At 42.0% G+C, this 21,428-nt stretch overlaps 1 protein-coding gene across 1 annotated transcript in view; it reads right to left on the bottom strand.

Moving 5' to 3' along the window:
• Positions 1-13,639: 13,639 nt before the first annotated feature.
• CXADR (CXADR Ig-like cell adhesion molecule) overlaps positions 13,640-21,428 on the bottom strand; it is a 43,414-nt gene continuing 35,625 nt past the window's right edge. Inside the window, exon 8 of the mRNA XM_066620902.1 lies at positions 13,640-14,053. Within this exon, the coding sequence (XP_066476999.1) occupies positions 14,012-14,053 (42 nt within the window). The 3' untranslated portion in view covers positions 13,640-14,011. The remainder of the gene's footprint in view (positions 14,054-21,428) is intronic.

Raw genomic sequence — 21,428 nt, 5'->3', positions numbered from 1 at the left:
CATAAGAGTTCCTCGTCCTCTTGGTTAATGAGATAAGGATGCTCATCTTTTAATCTGTGTTTATTCTTTCATATCAAGCTGCTTTGGAAAGAATCAAACCATTTGTCCATCCAGCCAATCATGGCCTACTCAAACTGACTGTACTCAGTGGTGTACAAAGAGGGTGGTCCAGAGGGAGAGTTTGAGGGGGAAGGGACTGTTTGAGAGGCTGCCCCAAGATGTTAACCAGAGACCTTTACCAACTCTGATTATTATCCCTTAAACAAAAATGCCATACATCTGATCTATGCCTAATCTCAAGAAAAGAATATCCAATTAGCCTTATGTGGACGTTTGCAATTTCTCCATGTATGCACACTAGCAGCTCTTTTAATTAGAACATACTTTTAAATGAAACAAAAGCACAGTGTTCAATTGGCTCAGCATGTGGCTGGGCCAAACCCACAGGGGCTCCTTTGTTTTCATTCTGTCAGGAATAGATTATCAGGCTGTCTGAAGAGATCCTTTAATATGCTCCAAACTGCACAACTTTTATATATTCTTCTGTGATTTAAAGTAACCAGGTAGGTTAACAGTATAAATGTTTTCCAGGAATCCATTCTTAGTGCATCTTTAAAAGTAGCTTTATTGTTGGAGAAGGATGTTTGCTATAGCTGATAATTAGTGAGTAGCCAGTGCACAGCAGTGTGCTTCGACACTATTGCCTTAAAATGGAGATGGAAGGAATATACAGCATGTCCTTTGAAATACTGTTTTGCAACTGGCAACCGTGTCATAGCTGGGGTTGCAGAGTGCCATTTCGAAGAGATTCTGGAATCACATGCAGGTTCAAAACATACATTGGAGATCAGTTGTCTACATAACATTGTCAAGGTGACATGTGACTTCTGCTCATTCATGGTTTCCTGACCAAAACCCTGAGCGCTGGCTTCTCTGGACCATGACCAAGGAGAGTTCTGTTCAGGGAACACACCGTGTGAGGCCAGTGCAATTGCCACTGTGAACCCACTTGATGAACATATTGGCATCAAGAAGGTGTGGGACACCACAGCCATTTGAAGAGTGCCATCCAGAGAAGACTCTCCATGGGTTTCAAGATGATAGGTGTCTATCAATTTCACTTTGCTTCTCCCTTCAGTGATAACCAGGTGAAGGGCATCACCATCTTTTGCCAATCAACCTGGAAAATGCTGCTGCATTATGAATTCTGTGTCCACTAGAGGAAAAATGAAACAAAGAGTCATTGCTACTGTCTCTGCTAGTCAGTAGGATGGGGGACCCATACTGACTCAGGGACCCATACTGACTGCCATAGAAGGTAGTAGGGTTCCAGGTTCAGGTTCAGGCAGCAGTCATAGAGACCCCCTCAAGATAAAGCAGGGCTTTTCAAACTGGGGCGTCATGACACCCCAGCCTGTGAGTCCTGGCTTCTGCCCCCTTAAGGGGTGGGGGCAGCCTGGAGGCAGGGAGGAGGCAGAAGTGGAAGTGGAGCGCAATCGCTCTGCTTTCACTTTCACTGCTGCGGGGAGCCCTGCTGAAGATTGCACCGGGCTCCCCGCACCCCCAGGAGGCCGCAGGAGACTTGGGTAAGTGCACCCAAGCCCCTGCAGACCCCTGAGCGGCGCTTGCCTTGCCCCCGCTGCCTCCTGCCCCCGCAAGCACTTACAGTGGCTGCATTGCAGCTGCATCAGTGCTGGAAAGTTGGATAGGCTGGGGCCCTCGGGTCTAATTTTTACACACCCACATAGAGCATGTCTCAGAAAAAGATAGACACATTTTAATGAATTCTAATTCACACATACTTCAATGAAGAAAACTTGCAGCACTCCAGGGAAGCCATTGAAGAGATGTAGGGGAACAACCCAAAACCCACATTGGGGGATGTCTGTGGATCCCTTTGTCTACCATGTCAGAGGTATATAGATGCCAATGGGGAACGTTTTGGCCACTTCATCTAACTGGGTCAAGCAACCGCTTCTATGTACACCACATGCAATATATGTGTGAACTATAATATCATAGTACAGATGGCATCCACAGCCTTCCTGAAGTTATCCACAGTGGCCATTTTGAAGCTATGTACAGCCATTTTAAAACATCTGCAGCCAATCTGAAGCTATCCACAGCTATCCTGAAGCTATCCTTGGCAGCCATTCTGAAGCTGTTTGCTGCTGGCATTCCTGACCATGTTAACTACCATAGGATCAATGATTCGGTATCCGTGGATTTGATATCTGCTAGGGTTTCCATGAACCTAACCCCAGCAGATAACAAGAATTGACTGTATATCCATTCCCCTATCTTCCATACTCTGCTCTACCTGTTTAGCTGATTGCTAGGAGATTTGGTACTGAGCTCATAAATACAGTCAGTTCTCCAGCTATTTGACATATACATATATACAGTCAGTTCTCTTTATATGCGAATTTACTATGCACAAATTCGCTTACCTGTGGGGAACAAAGTTGCCACCTACCTCTTGTAATCTGCAACTCTGTTCTCGTTATCCGTAAATACTGTAGATAGGGAAAACCCAGGAAAGGAGCCAAGAGACAGGTGGAGGAGGAGAAAGGTTGAAGCAACCCCTTCCTCACTGCTGAACTTGTCATTGGGCCAGCGACCTTCAATGAGTTGAGGGATAGCCAACACAGAGGAAGAAGCATCAGAGATGAACCCTCACTATCACCCAGCTCCATAGACTTCAAAGTATGATTCAGGTGCATAAATGTTCATAGAGTGTATGGTGAAGAGAGTCGCCCGGAACCAAACCCCATTTTCCCTGTAGGCTAAATGATTTTGTGTCTGGTAATTTGGTATTCACAAAGTTTTCCAGGAACCTAATGCTAGCAGATAACGAGAACTGACTGTACATAGATCTGGAAAGATGTGCCTGTACGTTTTTCCAAATGCCAAAATAGGATACTTTAAAATCCTGGTTCCTTAATCAAGAACATGTGCTGCAGCCAGCATGGTTCCCTGCATTACCCAATGGCTCTACAGCACATTATTAATAGCCACTATTTTTGATGGCATCACTCTGTGTGACCCTGCAGTGTCAGCCTGACAGGCTGCAATAATGATGCAGGACAACGAACATGAGACAACACCAAGCCACTGGTGGCTGTGCTCCAGTTTCAACGCTTGTTTTCTCACAGAGTGGATCTGGGGCAGGGAGGGTGTCAGTCTATTAATACAGATCTGCGGCTTCCAGCATAATCTTTGATAGCTGTCACTGCTGTGCCAGAGGAGGGCACACTGGTTGCATGATAGGGTGTCACTTTTACTATGCGTTATATCAGGATGAAGATAGGGAAAGGAAGAAAACATTGGCAAGGGAAGAGCTGGCCTAATTGGAGCAGAATCGAACATTGACATAGTTTGAGATTCTTAGGGCCTAATCCAATGGGCTGTGGCGCTGGTGCTTCACCAGCGACAGGTTGTCACTAAAAGTGCCATAATGTATTTTGCACCAGCGGAACTGATGCAGCAGTTGGCGCTGGGCTTCCGCTTCCGAAGATCATCACTGAGGGCTCCCAGTGGTGGGAACAGCTGGCGAAGGACTTTTTGGGGTAGGAAGGGGGCAGAACTGGGTGGCAGGAGGGCGGGAGGAGGGAAGGAGTGGGCCTGGGTGGGGGTGGAGATGGTGGCAGAGCCTGCCGCCATATCCAGATGCCCCTCCCAGGCTGGGAAACCCAACACAGGTCTTCTCGATTCTGCACAAATCCAAGGAGACCCATTGGGGCCACCTGGGTCTTACATCTTTGAGAAGATCTAGCACTGCTTCTCTGGCCCCATAGGATACAGCAGATGCCATTTTTGCTAAACCAAGGAAGTTTAGGATTAGGCTGTTAGATGGCACATATGTTCCATTCACACACAGTTAGGACCCAACAAGAGTTTTACACAAAAGTGACTGAACTATCCTCATTTTCCTCAGACATAAGTAAAGCGACCTGGACCTTGTACTTCTGGACCTTCTGCACTTCTAGAGCAGGGGTGGACAAACATTTTGGCAGGATCATCTCTCTGACACTGTGCTGGGGGTCGAGAAAAAAAGAATTAATTTGCATTTGAAATTTGAATCAATTTACATAAATAAATACATTATTGACAGAACTTTTAGGTTCTGAATTAAGGAAATGTACTTTTTTGTTACATAAGACAGTTGCATTTTTGTTTTCTGGTTTTTTGGCCATGACTTTTGATAGAATGGAGATATTTCACTTAGAGAACAATCATAACCAACTTTCCAGCACTGGCATAGCTGTGCCAGTGGGGCTTGTCCTGCATTCGGGGGGCAGTCATGGAAGCCTCCTCAAGGTAAGGCAATGTTTGTTTCTTTACCTCAGAGTTGCATTGCTCTTATGTCTATGCTGGAAAGTTGGTTAGGATTGCGGCCTTAGTTTTTTTTTTCCATTTCATTCTGCTGTAAATTATGCATCTAATGGCATGTATAACATGATGGTATTGTTCCTAACAATTTTTGTGATTTTGGTCCCCTCTGTGTGTCATCTGGTGTGGCCCACACACACACCCCCCCCAGTAACACCACTGGTGCAATCATCATCTGGGGCAACTCAGCATTGGGCAATTAGAAGCTGGTCTTTTGTAGCTTTCCATCACTCCTTTCTAGCAATTACAGTGATTTCAGAACTTACTCATGTGTTAATTGACTTCTAAAATTATTACAAGGATTATATTGGTTACCTTAATTTTTTTTAAAAAAACATCTGAACAGAAAATAGTAAAAACAGAGCTATAGGATATATTATAGCTCCAGCATATCCTGGGAATTTTGATATTTTGCAAAAATGGAAAAAAATTGCCAAGTATTCTGGTGTGCATCCCTTCTACAGTACCTGCTTGTCATTAATATTTGGATGGACAATGGTGCCCTCTAGTGGTGCACCTCAGTAATAAACCATTTTATCCTTTAATACTAAAATTATTATTATTATTATTATTTGTAGTGGTAGTGTGCAAGGTGCTTTACACGGAATGAAAAGACAGATTGCTGCTCCAGGAGACTTACAATCTAGATACTGACACAAGGGTCACAAGGGTAAATGGAGGAAGCATATGTGATTGTTTCAGTTGCCTTACATAGCTTAATTACAACGGGTAAGAAGATAATGGCATGGTGCCACACAATAGATGCAGGTTTTAGGAAGGGATTTGAAGGAAGTGAGCAAGAAGGCATCCCACGGGGTTACTGGAGACCCTGAGTTCATTGTAAAACTGTGATTCATAGAACTTGAGATCTTCTCAATGGTGGTTGCCGCTGGTTGGATTTGAAATTCTACCTACTAAAAACTGTTTTGATGAGCAACATTTCCAATCCACCTGAGATATAAGGATTTAAGAAAAAATACCACTACATTAATCTACCCAGCAACACTCAGCATCCTGTTTCCTGTGAGGACCACTCAGAGCTTCTGGAAGCCTAAAAGTAAGGATGAGCCCAACAGCCAGTTCTTGGTGTATGCAGCACCTGATCAAGGGATGTTGATTCCAGTTCTCAACACAAAGGCTCCCTTTGTTCTGATGGCTGATTGATCTATCCTTGCTCTTCTTAAAGGCACACTTTCAAAAGGCTCCTTTCATGTATATTATGGAAGCTGTTCCCTTGAAAAAGAAAGTACTGTATGGTATTTAAAATGCACTATGACCAACAGTTCAAGAGATATACAGCAGCGGCTGTTCTTTTTAAATGCAGCCGTCTTTATTCTCCTGTGTGTACACGCACTTTCCCCTGAATATCCCCAACACCCCTGCAAACTTCCGTCTTTTATGGCATCTAATTAGGTTACACACAGTACAGTATGTGTATAATGAACCAACAGTTTGCATGAGACAGAGGCAGAGAGCCAGAGCTCCAACTTGGCTGAAAGCATGGGGTGTGTGTGTGTGTGTGTGTGTGTGTGCGCGCGTGTGTGTGTAAAAAGTTTGAATGCTGCAGAGCAATTTATCTGCCTTGCAAGAGTGCCTGTTTGAATGAACCAATGTCTACTTAGAGAGCCAGAGCTCCAACTTGGCTGAAAGCATTGGGGTGTGTGTGTGTGTGTGTGTGTGTGTGTGTGTGTGTGTGTGTGTGTGTGTGTGTGTGAAAAGTTTGAATGCTGCAGAGCAATTTATCTGCCTTGCAAGAGTGCCTGTTTGAATGAACCAATATCTACTTACGTGTTGCAAAAACACCACAAATCTCCTGGGCTTGTTTTCCTCCAGAAGAAACCAAATACTGCTGTTCCTGTCTGGATTATTATTATTTTAACAGGCCTAACATAGCTGTTTGCATTTCAGAAATGCCTGTCATGTACATAATATGAAATATAAGCTATTGTCAAGACAGCGCATAGCAGAATAAACTAGTTAGTGGCTATGCACCCTTTTGTGTGAAGGATGCTGTGAAATAAGTGACCCAGGAGCAGTAGTTGGGAAGGGTGCGTCAAAAATACAAAGCGTCCATCCCCGCTCTGACATGAGCCACTTTTCAAATGGTCAGCTGCCCCAAAGAGAAAGGGGAAAAAAAACTATTTTCAAAGAATCTGATCTGAGTTGTATTTCTTATGATGAAACCAAGAACGCTTTCCTGCTGGGCCCTTTTCTTGGGAAGGGTGCAAATGGATTTTGCTAATTGCTACTAACCTGGGGAAGCCAAACATTGTGGTGTAGGGCTAGAGGCAGATGGCAACCTGCAGCCACCCAAAGCTGCTCCTCTCTGGGGTTAAAGGGTCATGTAGTCCTGAATGGTGGCATTTCTTGACAAACAGGGCTGTTTCTTGCGCCCCTTTGCTAAGCCTGGGTATTCTGACACTATTTTTGATCATCTGTACTAGAGATTTTATATCAGCAACTCTTATCTAGGAAAAGCCTCAATTTCTAATTTATAGTTTGAACCTAACTGTAACAAAGCACCTCCTTGTTTCTTTTACATAAATGGTTTTGCATTGTTAATCATATCGTGGCAGAAAAATCCTTACCCTTTTTATCATGGTTGACACAGTATTGTAGCAACAATTTAAGTCATCTGGCCAGAAACGGATTTTGTTCTTGCTTGTCTGGAATGAAGTGCCTGTACCAGCCAATAGGATTGTCATTTCAACTTAAAATGCAGAATGAAAACAGAGTGTCTCAGGAATCCTGTTTTTCAAAAGTTGAGGTAAAATTGTGTTGTACCTATATGAACTTGGAGTTGGATCTCAAGGTTGTTCTTCCTCTGTGGAATACACCTACCTCTGCAGAAAGAATCCATCTGTAAGTTGAAGGTAACCTTTAAATCCAACCCATATTGATTATTCAGGAGAGTCAGAAACAATTTCTAAGCAATGGGTGGTCGAACCTGTGCATAGGTAGGAGCTAGAGCAGATCAATAGTCCCTCTACCCTAATGTTCTCCTTCAGAGGTCTTCTAGAGGCTTCTGGAAAGTATGGAAACCAAGTCTGAAGGTAGCAGTCCTCCATCATCCTTCCTCCCAGCAACTGATATTCAGAACTACTGTGCCTCTGAATATGGACGTTTCATTTAGTGTTTACTTCCCATTAATTAAAGTGGGGTAGCTATTATGGACACCAAAATGGGAGGGACAGAGGAAGGGTAAGGGACAATCCTTAATAACAACATCTCCTCACAGCTGTATACGTGCACTGACTTCATGCTGTTAAGCGCACTGGCATCTTCTCAAGCTGACCATGGCTGCCAGTGTGATGTAGTGGTTAATGTATTAGCCTGTGAACAGGAAGGCACAGGTTTAAGACCCTGATCATCCACAAAACTTACTGAGTGACCTTGGGTCCGTCACTATCTCTCAGCATAACCTACTGCACAAGTAGATAAAAGAGGGAAAGGAGTTCAAATACATCACCCTGAGCTCCTTGGAGAACAAGCAGTAAAAGAGGGAAAGGAATCCAAATACATCACCCTGAGCTCCTTGGAGAACAAGCAGTAAAAGAAGGAAAGGAATCCAAATACATCACCCTGAGCTCTTTGGAGAACAAGTAGTAAATATGCATTTCTCTTTGTTGTTTTCTGCAGAAAGTTTTGGGTTTAATTATACTAGTCTGCAAAATTGAAGGTCAGAAAAACTTTTTTCAAAATTTATGTTGGTTTTATATGAATTTGGGGATCTGATTCAAAAAATGGCATCAGTTTTGCCCTATCACATCTAGTTTTGGGGCTAGAGCATAGCCTCATTAATTAATGGTTCAAACAGCTTCTTTGTGAGAAAGCCATGGTATTGGATTTGAACCATTTACTGTGCCGTATCTTCAAAACTAGGTTCCATTTTTTGAATCAGATCCCCAAATATCCAGGAATAGGTCTAATTTTTAAGATAGCAAAATGTGTGTTGGCCCATGATATCAATGGCTAAGTTAAAGTAATAAAGCATTTTTCTTCATTTAAGTGTCTCCATTTTCATAAGAATGGGGATGAGCATATTTTTTAATTTTTGTTTTTAACCATTGTTGTAAGTCACCTTGGGTCCCTTCAGGGAGAAGGGCAGGGTATAAATAAAGTTAATAATAATAATAAAAATAATGAGCAAGAAAGGTGCCAAGTTTTTCTTCCATAGCTTTTGGCCCTAATGAGGGCAGCAGTATACAGAAATATGTCAACATATCCTCAAGAAAAACAAGGCTGAAAGTACAACTGCTTGTTTCATATGCTTGTTCAACAGCAGTCCCTAAGCCTTGGAGAAGGCCAGTGGTCAATCACATGCTTTGCAGTTTCAATCCCTGGTGCCTTCAGGTCAGACTATGAAAGACTCATCTGAAATCCCAGAGAAACATGTCAGTCAGTGCAGACAATATTGAGCTAGATAGACCAGTGGTCTGACTGAGACCAAGGCAGCTTCCTCCATTCTGATCTCTTTAGATTGTCACTTGAATGATCCTCTGGTCTGTCACTTACTGCGAAGCTTCTCGCCATAAACTTCATTAAAAATATGATCACCTGCTTGACAGTTGTAGGTTCTGATAAAGTTCATGTTGAAATTAACAGCAGTGTGAATTGGCTGTCAGATTATGCAAAGCCTTGGTGGGTGTCTAATCCAAAGTAATCCTCTTTTCAGATCAGCAACCCCCCTCTCTAACTTGCATGATGAACATATAATGATTAGCGTTCAAAACTGATGCTGCAGCCCTTTCGGCTATCCACTACCTTCAGTCTCATTTTTCCCTGCACACTGGACTAGATTTGTCATAACACTGAACCCATCTTTCTAGTGATTAAATTGGTATTTGGAGCAAAGTGCAATTTCTGATCAGACAAATTCAGGTTTTTTACAACATCTAATTAGAGGCAAGCAAAGCAGCTAATCCCACTTCCAATCACATTGCTACTTGTTAATTATTCAGCTGTAAAGCATCTTTAAAATTGTTAATTAGTTATCTCAAGTATCAAGCAGTTGAATAGCAAATCATTGAATGCTGAAGTGCCTGAACTGTCAAAACTAAAATAAGTGCAATGAAGAAAAAGGAAAAATGAAACTGTTCTCTAAGGGTGTAGAGCAGAATATTTGCTCACTTATTCCTTATAGAAGTCAGCTAAAATAACATATCAACACCTGTATGCCACATAAAATAGAAGTAACGTTCATAAAACAGTGCATTCAAGAACACTGTGACCTTTACTTCCTTGTGAGACTAAGATTTATTTTCTCCCAGAAGAATTCACCTAGGCCAACTCATCACCTATGAAAGAGCTGTTTGCACACAAGGGAGGGAAGGGAATAGGACCACTGATCTGCTGATCAATCTCTCTGCTGTCAACAAACAACATACGAAGCTGCCTTTTCCTAACTCAGCTAATGCCCCAATCCTAACTAATTTTCCAGCACCAAGGTAAGGGAACAAACACTGCCTTACCTTGAGGACGCCTCCATGACTGCCCCCCAACTGCAGGATGCAGCACATGCTCCACTGGTACAGTTATGTCAGTGCTGGAAATTTGGTTAGGATTGCACCCTAAGAACCCAATCCTGAGCTCCTGTGGCACACAGATGCAGCGGCACCTAAAATGGCTGCCGCCGCATCCTCTGCGTCCGTGCCAGCCATGGGCGGCACCTTGGGAGAAGGGGAATTTCGTCCCCTTCCCCCAGGTAAAGGGAGTAGCCCTGCAATGGAGCTACGTGATTCACTGCCCACCAAAAGGTCAGCGGTGAAGTAAGAGCTTTTGAGTCAGGCGCCGAGCCTGACGCAAAGGCTCAGGATCTGGTGAAGAATTGCTCCACCGGTTCTGCCTCCCTCCCTCCGGCATGCCTTCTCCCCACCCTCTCCCCGGAACGCCTCCTTCTCCCCACCCCTGCTTTCCTCTCCACTGCTTGCTGGTCTGTGCGACTGCCAAGTGCCAGAGGCCGGGCACCCGCGAGGCGCTAGCCCAGCACCAGCCAGTGTTGGGCTAGCACGGGTGCTCACCCGGCATTAGAGCTCGCAAACATGCCTTTTTGTGACAGTGCACGCCAGCGGTAAGCCAGTGCGTTGAACTCAGGGCACAATCCTAACCAGGTCTACTCAAAAGTAAGTCCTATTTTGTTCAATGCGGCTTACTCTCAGGAAAGTGTGGTTACGATTGCAGCCTAAGCTGCCTAAACTGTTGGTATATGTATATTAGCCTCCTTATATATATAAGCTCCACAATGATCAGCAACCTATATATATTAGCCTCCTTATATAAGCTCCACAATGACCAGCAACCTCTAGAGTTTCAGATAGGGGTCTCAGTTGGAAATGCCATGGACTGGGAGGTGAAATTTTTGCTCTACTACTGAGTGATGGTCTCATGTCCGGGTGTTGTACATCAGCATGAAGGGACTGCATGTATAGGCACCTCCCCCTCCCCAGTATCTGTTTCTATTAACAGTTCTGATTAAAATAATTAAACATAACAGCAATAGATTTGAGTATTGTTATTTCCAACACCAAGAAAAGAGGAAAGTGCATTCAAACAACAGAATTTCAAGCATTCCACAACTTAATTACTTTGAGATGGTGGAATGTAAAACCAGCCTCAATTTGTTAAGAATTAAAGGGGACCAGATTAGATGCCATCCCAATACCGTGGATTGGTCTCCTTGTGTTTTTCTTCTTGACTTCAAACTGGTCATTTTCCAGTTTGACGGAAATTTGACTTTGATAGGTTCAGAAAATTTCCACTCTGATGACCAGGATGTTTTCCACAAAGCTTCAGAGGCTAGTTTCAAATCAGAAAGAAAAACCCCAAACCTCCATCAATTCCCACAAGAGGGCAGAATGCTTTTGATTGCCATTCCACAAAATATCATGACAACTGAGCTACCAAATACCTTTCTACAGGGACAGCTTTATTGTCACTGCTATTCAGTTTCACTCGATCAAACAAGAGCAGAAAAATATTCCCTTCACCTAGGCAGAAAGAACTGCAAATACATTTTCCTTTCATTCACCTCTTGTGTTCTTCATTAATGAACTTTTGGAACCATTAAGAACTATTTAATTGTAATCCTAAATTAAAACCCTTCATTACTTAGCATTTGGCCTAATTTAATAAAAGGATTTCCTTCTAAATACCCATTGTGATGGCTTTAAAATAAATTAAGGGAAAAATAAAAATAAGAATTAGGTCCTTAGCAGTGTCTGGTTGCCCTAAAGCAGTTATCTCATTACATCATTGGCTAAATACTATTAATCAGGTGATTATCCTGTATATCCGCACAGATTCTGGGGTATTAGCCATATGACACTCATTTCAGAACAATTATACTTCCAGATATTGAGCAGAGAGAAAACATCTTCATGTGTCTTTTGACAATGTGTTTGGTAAGGGGAATTATATATGCTGTTTTCACTGAACACTACTTTTCCTAATATATATTTATCATCATCTGTCAACTTTAGTGAACTTTCCTCCCACATTTCCAAACACTGGTTAAGTTCTTGTGATATTATGGAATGTTCATCAATATTGCAACACTCAGGCTGTTCAGGAAACAATCAATCAGGTCAAAATGTCCCAAGATTTTTCCCATCACCTTTCTACTTGTGACTTCCTTCTACAACTTCATGTCCATGGCAAATACTTTTAGGTCTCTGATCTGTCACATGTTCTTCAGCTATCCTACAAGTATACTTAAGGAGAATACCGGGACTCAGATTATCTGAATTTAGGCTACTTGCACTGGAGACCGAGTCACATGACAATCTACACGCTTTCCAATTATCCTGAGTCCCTGATACTATCATTTGACTTCTTAGAGTTCTTCCATTGTGTTTCCTAAAGCCTCTCTCTTAAAGCCAATGGCAGCAACATTCAAACCTCTAGTTTTGGAGCAAGCCCATTGTCTTCAAGACAACAATTTCCCAACCAATGGTCTACAGATTGTAGATTTCCTGAACATGCACATTTTCTGTGGATGAATCACCCTGCACACAGAGCAGGATAATCCTTCATAATAAGCTGCTCCTTTCTGCCTGAAAGAGCACTAGACATCACTTGAACAAAGACAAAGCAGCTACCAGCGTAATTTCACATAGCAGAATGAAAAGTGGATATTGGCTCATGCATGCTTTCCCATCTCAGTGACTGACTTCAGGAAAAACTACAATTTAAAAAAAGAAATTATCCCAAATATTTACACTATTGAAACAATTTCTGGTACTTTGTACAGGTCTTCATTATTCATCTATGCTTTATAACACTGGACCAATTCTTGGTGGCCTCATGGCCCTCTACTAGACAAAGAAAACCAGTGTTTTTAGTTTTATTTTCATTCAGCACTGGCAAATTCTACCCACACTGTCCTAAATAGTTACACCATCTATAGAAGGCGAAGTGTATAGGCTACAGCAAAGGTGGGAAGATGACAGACTTCTGGGATTTACATTTTTTGCTAGAATCCCAGGTGCAGAGAAGAAATGTTTTCCCAACTCCAACTAATTAGAATGATCAACTGGTCATGTGTTTTTTGTTTTTTTTTACTGCAGTTGAGGTTTAACAGCACTTTTCTAAGAAGCACCTGCTCTATGCTTATGTATGTACACTCACTAGGGGTGCAATCCTAACCCTTATGCCAGCACTGACTTAGCTGCAAGGCAGGCCCAAGATAAGGTAACAAACATGCCCTTACCTTGAGGAGGCCCCCCCCCTTGACTGCCTCCCACTGCAGGATGCAGTACACACCACATTGGCACAGATATGTCAGTGCTGGAAAGTTGGTTAGGATTGCGCCCTAGGATTATGTAGGACTCATCTGCGAGGCTAGAGGGTGTGGATGGACTAGAGGTTTTCTTTAGTCCACTCCAAGATTATAGCCCATCTGATATTCCAACATGAGAACCATAGAGCTGGAAAGGTTATTCATTAGTACTTCACCAATTAACCACATGTTAACTAGATTAGAACACCAAAGGCAATCAGCAGATACAACACAAAGAGTCTTTACAGGCCAATATACAAACCTGTGCAAGTTACAGAAACCCAGTGAAACTTATTTCTAAGAATATAAAGGTATGCACTAAAGTTATTAGGGTCAACATGTACATATGACTTACTACATCTTCATGTGAACATTTTATTAACTTTATCTATCAGATTTACAAAAACAGTGTTTTGAAAAAGTCATGTTTATAAAAAAAATTATGCCTGTACAATTAAAAAGACAATCACAAAAATATACAGAATTAAAAAGGCACACATTATGGTTGAAATGTAACAATGAATTGGTCAAGAGCAATTTAAAACCATACCTTTTATCCAATTAGATTGAATTATTTTAGCACCAAAATATAAACAACATGATTGCTGATCTTTTGAGCTTTATCTAGTGTTATCCCTTCAATAATTTTCATACAATTTGAAATGCTTGTGGATCTTTAAGCAAAATGCTGTAAACTTTGGGGATTGAAGATTCCACCTGCAATAAATTTAGTCTACTTTACCATCTTGTTGGAAGATTCTAAGACAAAATAACGACAACACACACAATACTTCATTTGCTCCATTACTTGAAATTCATGATATACATGTTGCTTCTTCAAGTTTATACCACTGCTATGTCACCCATCCTGCATGCGTGGTCATACTACAACAGAGAAAACATTAGCAATTAATAAGAGTGCTTTACTATGTTAAAGGTATCTACAATTTGAACTGGGACATACAAATTAAGGTTCACCTCAATATTCCTGAGCGGCAGTTTGTAGTAACCTGACAATACCATATATAAATCAAGATGTAAACCCAATGGAATTGAAGGACTGATGACAGAAACAAATGGTTCAGGAGTTCTAGTTTCTCCTTAACTGAAGCCAGTTCAGATTTATTCAAAGGGAAGGACAATAATCTAATTGGGGGCAGGATTGTATCCATATACAATACAATTGTATTGATACAATTCAATACAGTTGATTGCAGTTTTAGTGCTTTGTGCAACAGTGGCAGTTTTCCCCAATCCCTGCTCCCCTCCACATTTCACTGCACCTTCCCAAAAGTTAGTCCTGAATGCCCTCCAACCAAAGAACTCCTTTAGCTGCAAGTTCTCTTTTGCAGACGAAGAGAGACAGCTAGTGAACACAATCAAGGGATAACTAGAAGCAAGACAATAACTATTAAACCAACTCTGCTTTAAATTAGCCACCTTGAGTGCCCTTTACTGGGACAGAAAGGCAGGATATAAATTCTATAAATAAATAATAAATAACTCAAGTGGGCAACAGCAGGTTCAAAACTTCTAGACGGGACCCAAAAAAAATTGCATTTTTATTTGGTACAGGAGCTACACAGTGCAAGAAATATTATACACGCAGCAAAGACAACCAAAAATCCTTTCAAGCACATGAATGTCACAAGTAAAACTTGCTAAGTCTTGTAAAAAGTAGAAAATTAAGTAAACATGTGCCTGCTAATTCAGGTTTATTGCCTGCCATGAGGAATCCGACACTGGGGTTCTCTCAGTTAATGAAATAATCTTTCTCCTTTAAAAGCACATTCACACTGGAAGAAGAAAGAAGGGCAGGGTTTATATCTCAACTTTTTGTATGATTTGGCATGACCAGAACATTCAGCCTCAGCACACGAGAAGTGTTCTTTCCTTTTCCGGCTTCCAAGGAGTCTTCTCATCTGATGCATTAAGACCTGTCTCAGGAATTTATATCTCCCTAGAAGGGCAGTGAACCAAGAAACATTTTTTCCAAGTGCCTTGGTTGAGTTTGGCCTTTTAACTTCTTCTCTTTTTGTTTTTTAAGATGTGCTGACATGTCAGTGACTTTTCCCATACGTATCTTTGATCTCAAAGTGGAGACTTAGCCTTTTATAGCTACTGGTGCTTCAGTAAAGTTTATATCAGCAGTTCCTGGATGAGATGCCTATGTAGATTATTTCACACAGTGGACATGAATTTTATTGCGTGTCGCGCCCCTCCCCCGCTCTCATTACAAGACCCAAGATGGCCAACAAAAACATATAAATACATAAGAGCAAGAAACCACCAAAAATGCCAATACACACAAATCACTACAAACCACCACCACCCACCAAAGGCCAAGTGAAACAAGAATTTTGATTGTTCTCCCTCTTAATTTTTAAAAGGACTTCACAAGTCACCTGAGGTAGGGAGTTCCTCATCTGGGGACTATTACAGAGAAGGCTCTATCCAGCATGTATGCCAATCAAGACAATGGCAGCATGCAGAGTAGAGCCTCCCCTGAACTGTTCAACAGATGGGTAGATTCACATGGTAGTAGGTGACCAATTAAGGAACAGAGGCCCCAAACCAAATAGGGCTTAAAGCACCTTGAAAATGCAGATATTTTGCACACACTGAACTGTATTCTAGAGGTGTTTGAAAACTGTATTATTTTTACTCAAAAGTAAGCCCACTGTGTTCAGAAAGACTGTAATCCAGCAGTTTTCAAACTCTCCAGGAGAGTTTGAACTGCTCTAAGTCGTTGCGGGGGCGGGAGGCAGTGGGGAGGCAGCAGCATGATCCCCAGAATCGTGCTGCTTAAGAGGCTGCAGGGGCTTGGCTGTACTTACCAGAGCCTCCTGCAGCCTCCCAGGGGTGTGGGGAGCCCTGCGCAAGTGCCTGTAGAGCTCCCCAATGCTTGCAAAATGAAGGTGGAGCAATTGTGCTCCACTTCTGGTTTAGCGGAGGCGGGGCACGATCGCTCCATGTTCCCTTTGCAAGCTTCGGGAAGCCCTGCAGACAGTAGCACAGGGCTCCCCGCACCCCTGGGAGGCTGCAGGAGGCTCTGGTAAGGGCAGCCAAGCCCCTGCAGCCCTGAGCGGCGCAATCCTGGGGATCGCACCGCTGCCTCCTCCCTACCTCCTGCCTGCCCCCACCCCTTAAGGGGAAAGAGGCCAGGGCCCACAGGCTGGGGCATCGCAATGCCCGTTTGAAAAGCCCTGCTATAATCCCATCTTACCAGAAACAAACACCTCTAGTCATAGCTAACAAAACTTAAGATACAACCTACCATGCTTTTAAATTATACTAGTCATCCCTAAAAAGATGGCACGCTAAAACCCCAAGCTTTTAGGTTTCTGTGTTGTAATTAGGTACTGATCAGACACAATTTTCCATAAACACTTTTAATTGCACATTCAATTTTATGAAAATTGCTACAATATTCTGGTTTGTGTAATTTAATACTTGCAAATAGTTACCATTTATTGTAACATTAGATCAAGTGCTATATTCCAGTTGTGTGTATTCTCTAAAACTAGCATCTGGCATTTACATGAACTTTGGAAAGGATGAGAAAAGATGAAATTTGATTAGCTGAGTAGAACAACAGTTTGTGGAGTATGAAAGCTAGAACAATTAATCTGGAAACATAAAAGAAAGTTTTCTCATTGTGAGGGAGAACATTTGAAGCTGGATTATTAAACAAATCACATTAATTACTCAAGCAAATTTCTTTTAAATCCACGTACACAAAGGAAATCACACTGACCACAAGGGGGCATCTAGTATTTTCTTTGTGAAGACAGTTTCTCATTGCACAGCAGTGCTATCCTAAAGGGCTTTGCATATTCACAAAATACCCCTTCCTCCCATAAGAGACCATTTTAGATTTTTCTATGCAGGCTTCATATACAGAAGGTCCAAGTCCATGTCCAACTCTGGCATATCCAGGTAAGGTTAAGAAAAACCCGTTTGAAATCCTGGATGCTGCTCATTAAATAGAAAATAACATGAAGAAACAAAATTTTATGGAATGAAGTAGCAGTGAATAACCTAAGTCTGTTGCAATAAAGCAATTATTCCAGCCCAACTGACGATTGGTATCACATCAACCAATTTGTTGGTGACCAAAGTTCTATTCATGAAGAATTCACAGACGCTTACAGATTGCATTTCAGCAAAAACTACTGGTGGATATGACACATACAGAAGGAATTTGAGCAGTAGCTCCAGATAGCCTACTGTGCTGCCTGCCAAGTATGGGCACCGCTTACTTCCACAAGAACCCATTTCCTCCCTCTCAGCAATACATGGAATAGGTAGTGGGATCTGCCTATAAGATCCAACCCTGATCTCCCTGCCTTTACAGTGGTGGTGTCTATGCAAGCATGAAAGGAGAAGAATGTGAAGAGGGGTAATGTTTTAGAACCTGCATGATTATTCCTCAAGAACAGAGATGCTGTCTCAGGTTATCATGAAGCCTTAAAAAGTAACCACAACAGATTCATTTTTTGGTTGCAATTTAATGTTGGATTTTTAAAAACCTTTTCTGGAAACGTTGCTCCCACCAAATCTGAAATAGCATCCCTGCATCTAAATCTGCATTCAGAACCATACATCAAATGAAGGAAATCCAAAAATCTAAACAAAACACAGGTGTGTATGTGCCATCTATCTGTAGTTTTAACGTTTTCAGTATATTACAATATTCAAAAATACAATACAATTTTTAAAAACTATTTCTAACTAGTATTAAGCAAACACTACTGTTTGCATATAATGAAGAAATACCAACTCCACCATAGTGTCTGGTCAAGTGTCTGGTCAAGTGTCTGGTTAATATTTAATTTAGGCTGCACCATTTTAGAAGCAGGTACCTGTCAGCTTGTATTTTATATAAGCTAAAGAACAGACCTTATTTGCTTTCCTGGTTTCAATACAGGATTATTTATTCTGCAGAGTTATGCTGTCAAACCCTGTTGAAATTATTAGACCGAAGCAAGACTTATCATAGCCAAGATGCAACAAACAAGGTGATGTTCAGAAGTGAAAAATTACTTCAGTTTAACAAATGTAGTTCAAAAAAAGGCTGCATTTGACTGAGTTTAAACTTCAGTATAGTTGCCTCTGATAGTGAAGGGAGGTACCTTTTATTAAATCTAACTATTAGAAGGGAATTATCTCTTAGCATTGCCCTTTTCATTCCTTGTAAACAAGTCCCAACTCTCCCTGCCAGATGCAAGGGAGGGCGCCAGGATGCAGGTCTCTTGTTGTCTTGTGTGCTCCCTGAGGAATCTGGTGGGCTACTGTGAGATACAGGAAGCTGAACTAAATGGGCCTTTGGCCTGATCCAGCAGGACTCTTCTTATGTTCTCCCATAAGCAGGCTCTTAGTGCATAACGCATTCAAACTTGCTTTAATTTTTTGACAAATTTATCAGGCCAATTTTAAAATTTGTAGTCCATGTCCTTATAATTATTCAGTTAAATGCAGGAAAGGAGCAGAAGTATGGACTTCATTTTGGAAAGTTTAGAGTTTCATCCTCTCTCCTTTTTATCTTTACTCACCATGTACATTAAAAAAAACCTCAAATTTTCTTCCAGATACTTGCATTTTGTAAGCTCTGCTAATACCTGGATAAAGAATTGTGCTTAAAGAATTGTGGGCGGGGCCGACACAAGCAGCAAAGGTAGACGGGGAGGAGGCATTCCTGGGCAGGGGTGGGTGGAGAGGGAGAGGAAGGCGGGGCTGGGCTGGCTTCAAGCCGCTCAACTCTCCTCGGACTTGTGCCACCTCGGGAGGTGGCGTAAGTTTGGGGAGACCCATAGGGGCCAGCAGCCCTTATTCAGAGGTAAGGGGTAAAGTTTTCTCTTGCCTCTGGCTAAGCCGCTTCTGGCCACAATCCTGCACAGGATACAGCACAAGCCTCTTGGCTTGCCTGTTCCAGCATAGGATAGGATTGCGCCCTAAGTCATAGCAATTACCATAGTTTTCCCCCAAAGAAATTTATTTTTACTTTATTATTTTTTTACAGCACTTCAGCAAAAGTGGATATTGTGTGCATACACAACAGCATGGGGGTACTGCACTTACTGAATAGTTAAAAGAATTCATAGCTAACCTGGTGAGTCTGGTGGCACAATTTGGTGCTAGGTCCATGCACAAATGGTGCATGGGCAATGCATGCAACAAGTTATAAATTTTGGAATGTACTACTTCCACAGAATGTCCCATTTTGTTTTCTACCATGCTGGACTGGGAACCATCAATGTAGATCAAGAGTCCAATCCTATGTGTATCTACTCAGAAGTCCCATTATAGTTAATGGGGCTTACTCCCAGATAACTGTGGATAGAACTGCAGCCTATGCCAGACAAAACCTTGTACTATATTGGTGAAAATATTAAAATAGAAAAAAGTCACATTGTCTCTCGTCCGTCCCCCCCCCCATTTTAGAATTTTAGCACGTATTATACATAGAGGGAAAAGTTCTCTGATTTTGATGGTTATAGAATCTGAAGTGAGGGGGAAGGACATTCTATTTACTTCTAGAAAAGGGAAGCAGCTCTCAGAGAGGGCTGGCAGCTACTGCATAGGCTTTCAGAAGTGTATCACAAATTACCAGCTGTGCCCAGATATGTCATCTTCCTTATATCTCAAATGTAGCTTTCACCAATCCACTCCAGTCTAGCCACTGTGCTTCATCTACCAAACTATCCTGTTTCTCCTGTGTTGTACATCAACTATTAGCAGCTGTGGAATGATGAATTAATTTCTGCTGTATTTCATTCTCTGTTAATGGAGAAACTAATGTTTAATAAAGTTGCATTCTTTGTGTGCTTCCTACAAGTTTCTCAACCTGTTTAAAGATAGCTAAATAGCTGAAGCAGCACAGGACAATTACTGGTAAGTTGTTTTTCAGGATCTGGCCTCAGGTAAAATCAGACAAAAATATCTATCAATTGAAAGACTTTAATACACCCCTAAATTTTACCCCTGACTACAGGTCATAGCAATCTTCATGATTTTTGGCTTGTAACTTGCCCTCGGTTTACCCATGAGATCGACTTATACACATGCATATACAGTACTTCCATTTCAATTGTGCTCAAACCCCAAGAAAGTTATGCTTAGCCTCCTAGTTTAGAAGGAAGCAGAGTACAATGCTGTATTCCCAATACCTACTTGCCTGGAAGCAGCGGCCTCCTTGAGAAGTCATAAGGCAGAGTGGGAACTAGAAAAGCAGCTGAATTATACTGTGTTTCAACAGTTTTATCAATATAGCTGCTGAATATTTCAATTCCTCTCTACTTTCTTGCATGTGCTGCTGTATTTGTTTCCATCAATATCCCTAGAATACTACTAAGAATAGGCCCTCAGTTTGGCTGTACTTGTAAGAGGTGACTAAACAGCCACCGGGTAGATGGGACTCGTCAGCCTGGGAAGGCAGCTCATCTGAAAGAAGGAAAACTCTGATCCCAAACCTCCACTGCCTTGTGGCTACATCCAGTGACAGAAAAGGCTTCAGGAGTCAACCTTGGAGGCAAAATCCGGAGCCGGAGTCCCTGAGGCAGTTCATGGCTGAACACAGTCACGTTCTGGAACCAACCATATTGGCTTCTGCCTTTCCATTGGACCATTTCAGTGACGTGGAAAGGGGGGATTTGCTGCATGGGTAACAGTCTATCCTCCATATCTACTTTACCCAGGCTTTGCACACTGGAGAGGACACTCTGTTCCAGAACCACCATTCACAGCGCGATACCATAGTCTTCCGAGACTATGCCAAGGATGCCAACAAGGCACTATTGCAAAAAGTATTACAACTACCAACTACAGGTTGACATGTATCATAGTTAAAATATACTTCAACAGTGAATTACACTACATGAAATATGACATTATGACAACCAACTTGCAATCTTCCAGTTTAGAGTAGAGGTTTAGTGATTCCCACACTGTGTGCTGCAGCGCCTCAGGACACTGCAGCAAACTCACAGGGGCACCATGAGATGTCCCTGGTGCCCTCTGCCAGCTTCTCTCAGGCACCACCATCTTGGATCGCACAACATTGCATGTGACCCAAGATGGTAGCACCTGGGAGAGCCAGGAAGCCTCCGAGAAAGAAGGTGTGGTAACCCCGGTAAGTCTGGGAACTGTTGGTTTAGAGAGATTTCTTTTCTTATGGGTCCCCAAATGTTGCATTAGAATTATTCTAAGAATCTTCAGTGATTAAACAGAAAATAGATTTATAGGGAAAGAGAGTAAAAAA

Source organism: Tiliqua scincoides, chromosome 3 (genome assembly GCF_035046505.1).
Source record: "Tiliqua scincoides isolate rTilSci1 chromosome 3, rTilSci1.hap2, whole genome shotgun sequence".
NCBI lineage: Eukaryota > Metazoa > Chordata > Lepidosauria > Squamata > Scincidae > Tiliqua > Tiliqua scincoides.
Note: the sequence above shows the minus strand (reverse complement) of the source record. Positions and strands in the feature narration are given on the sequence as shown.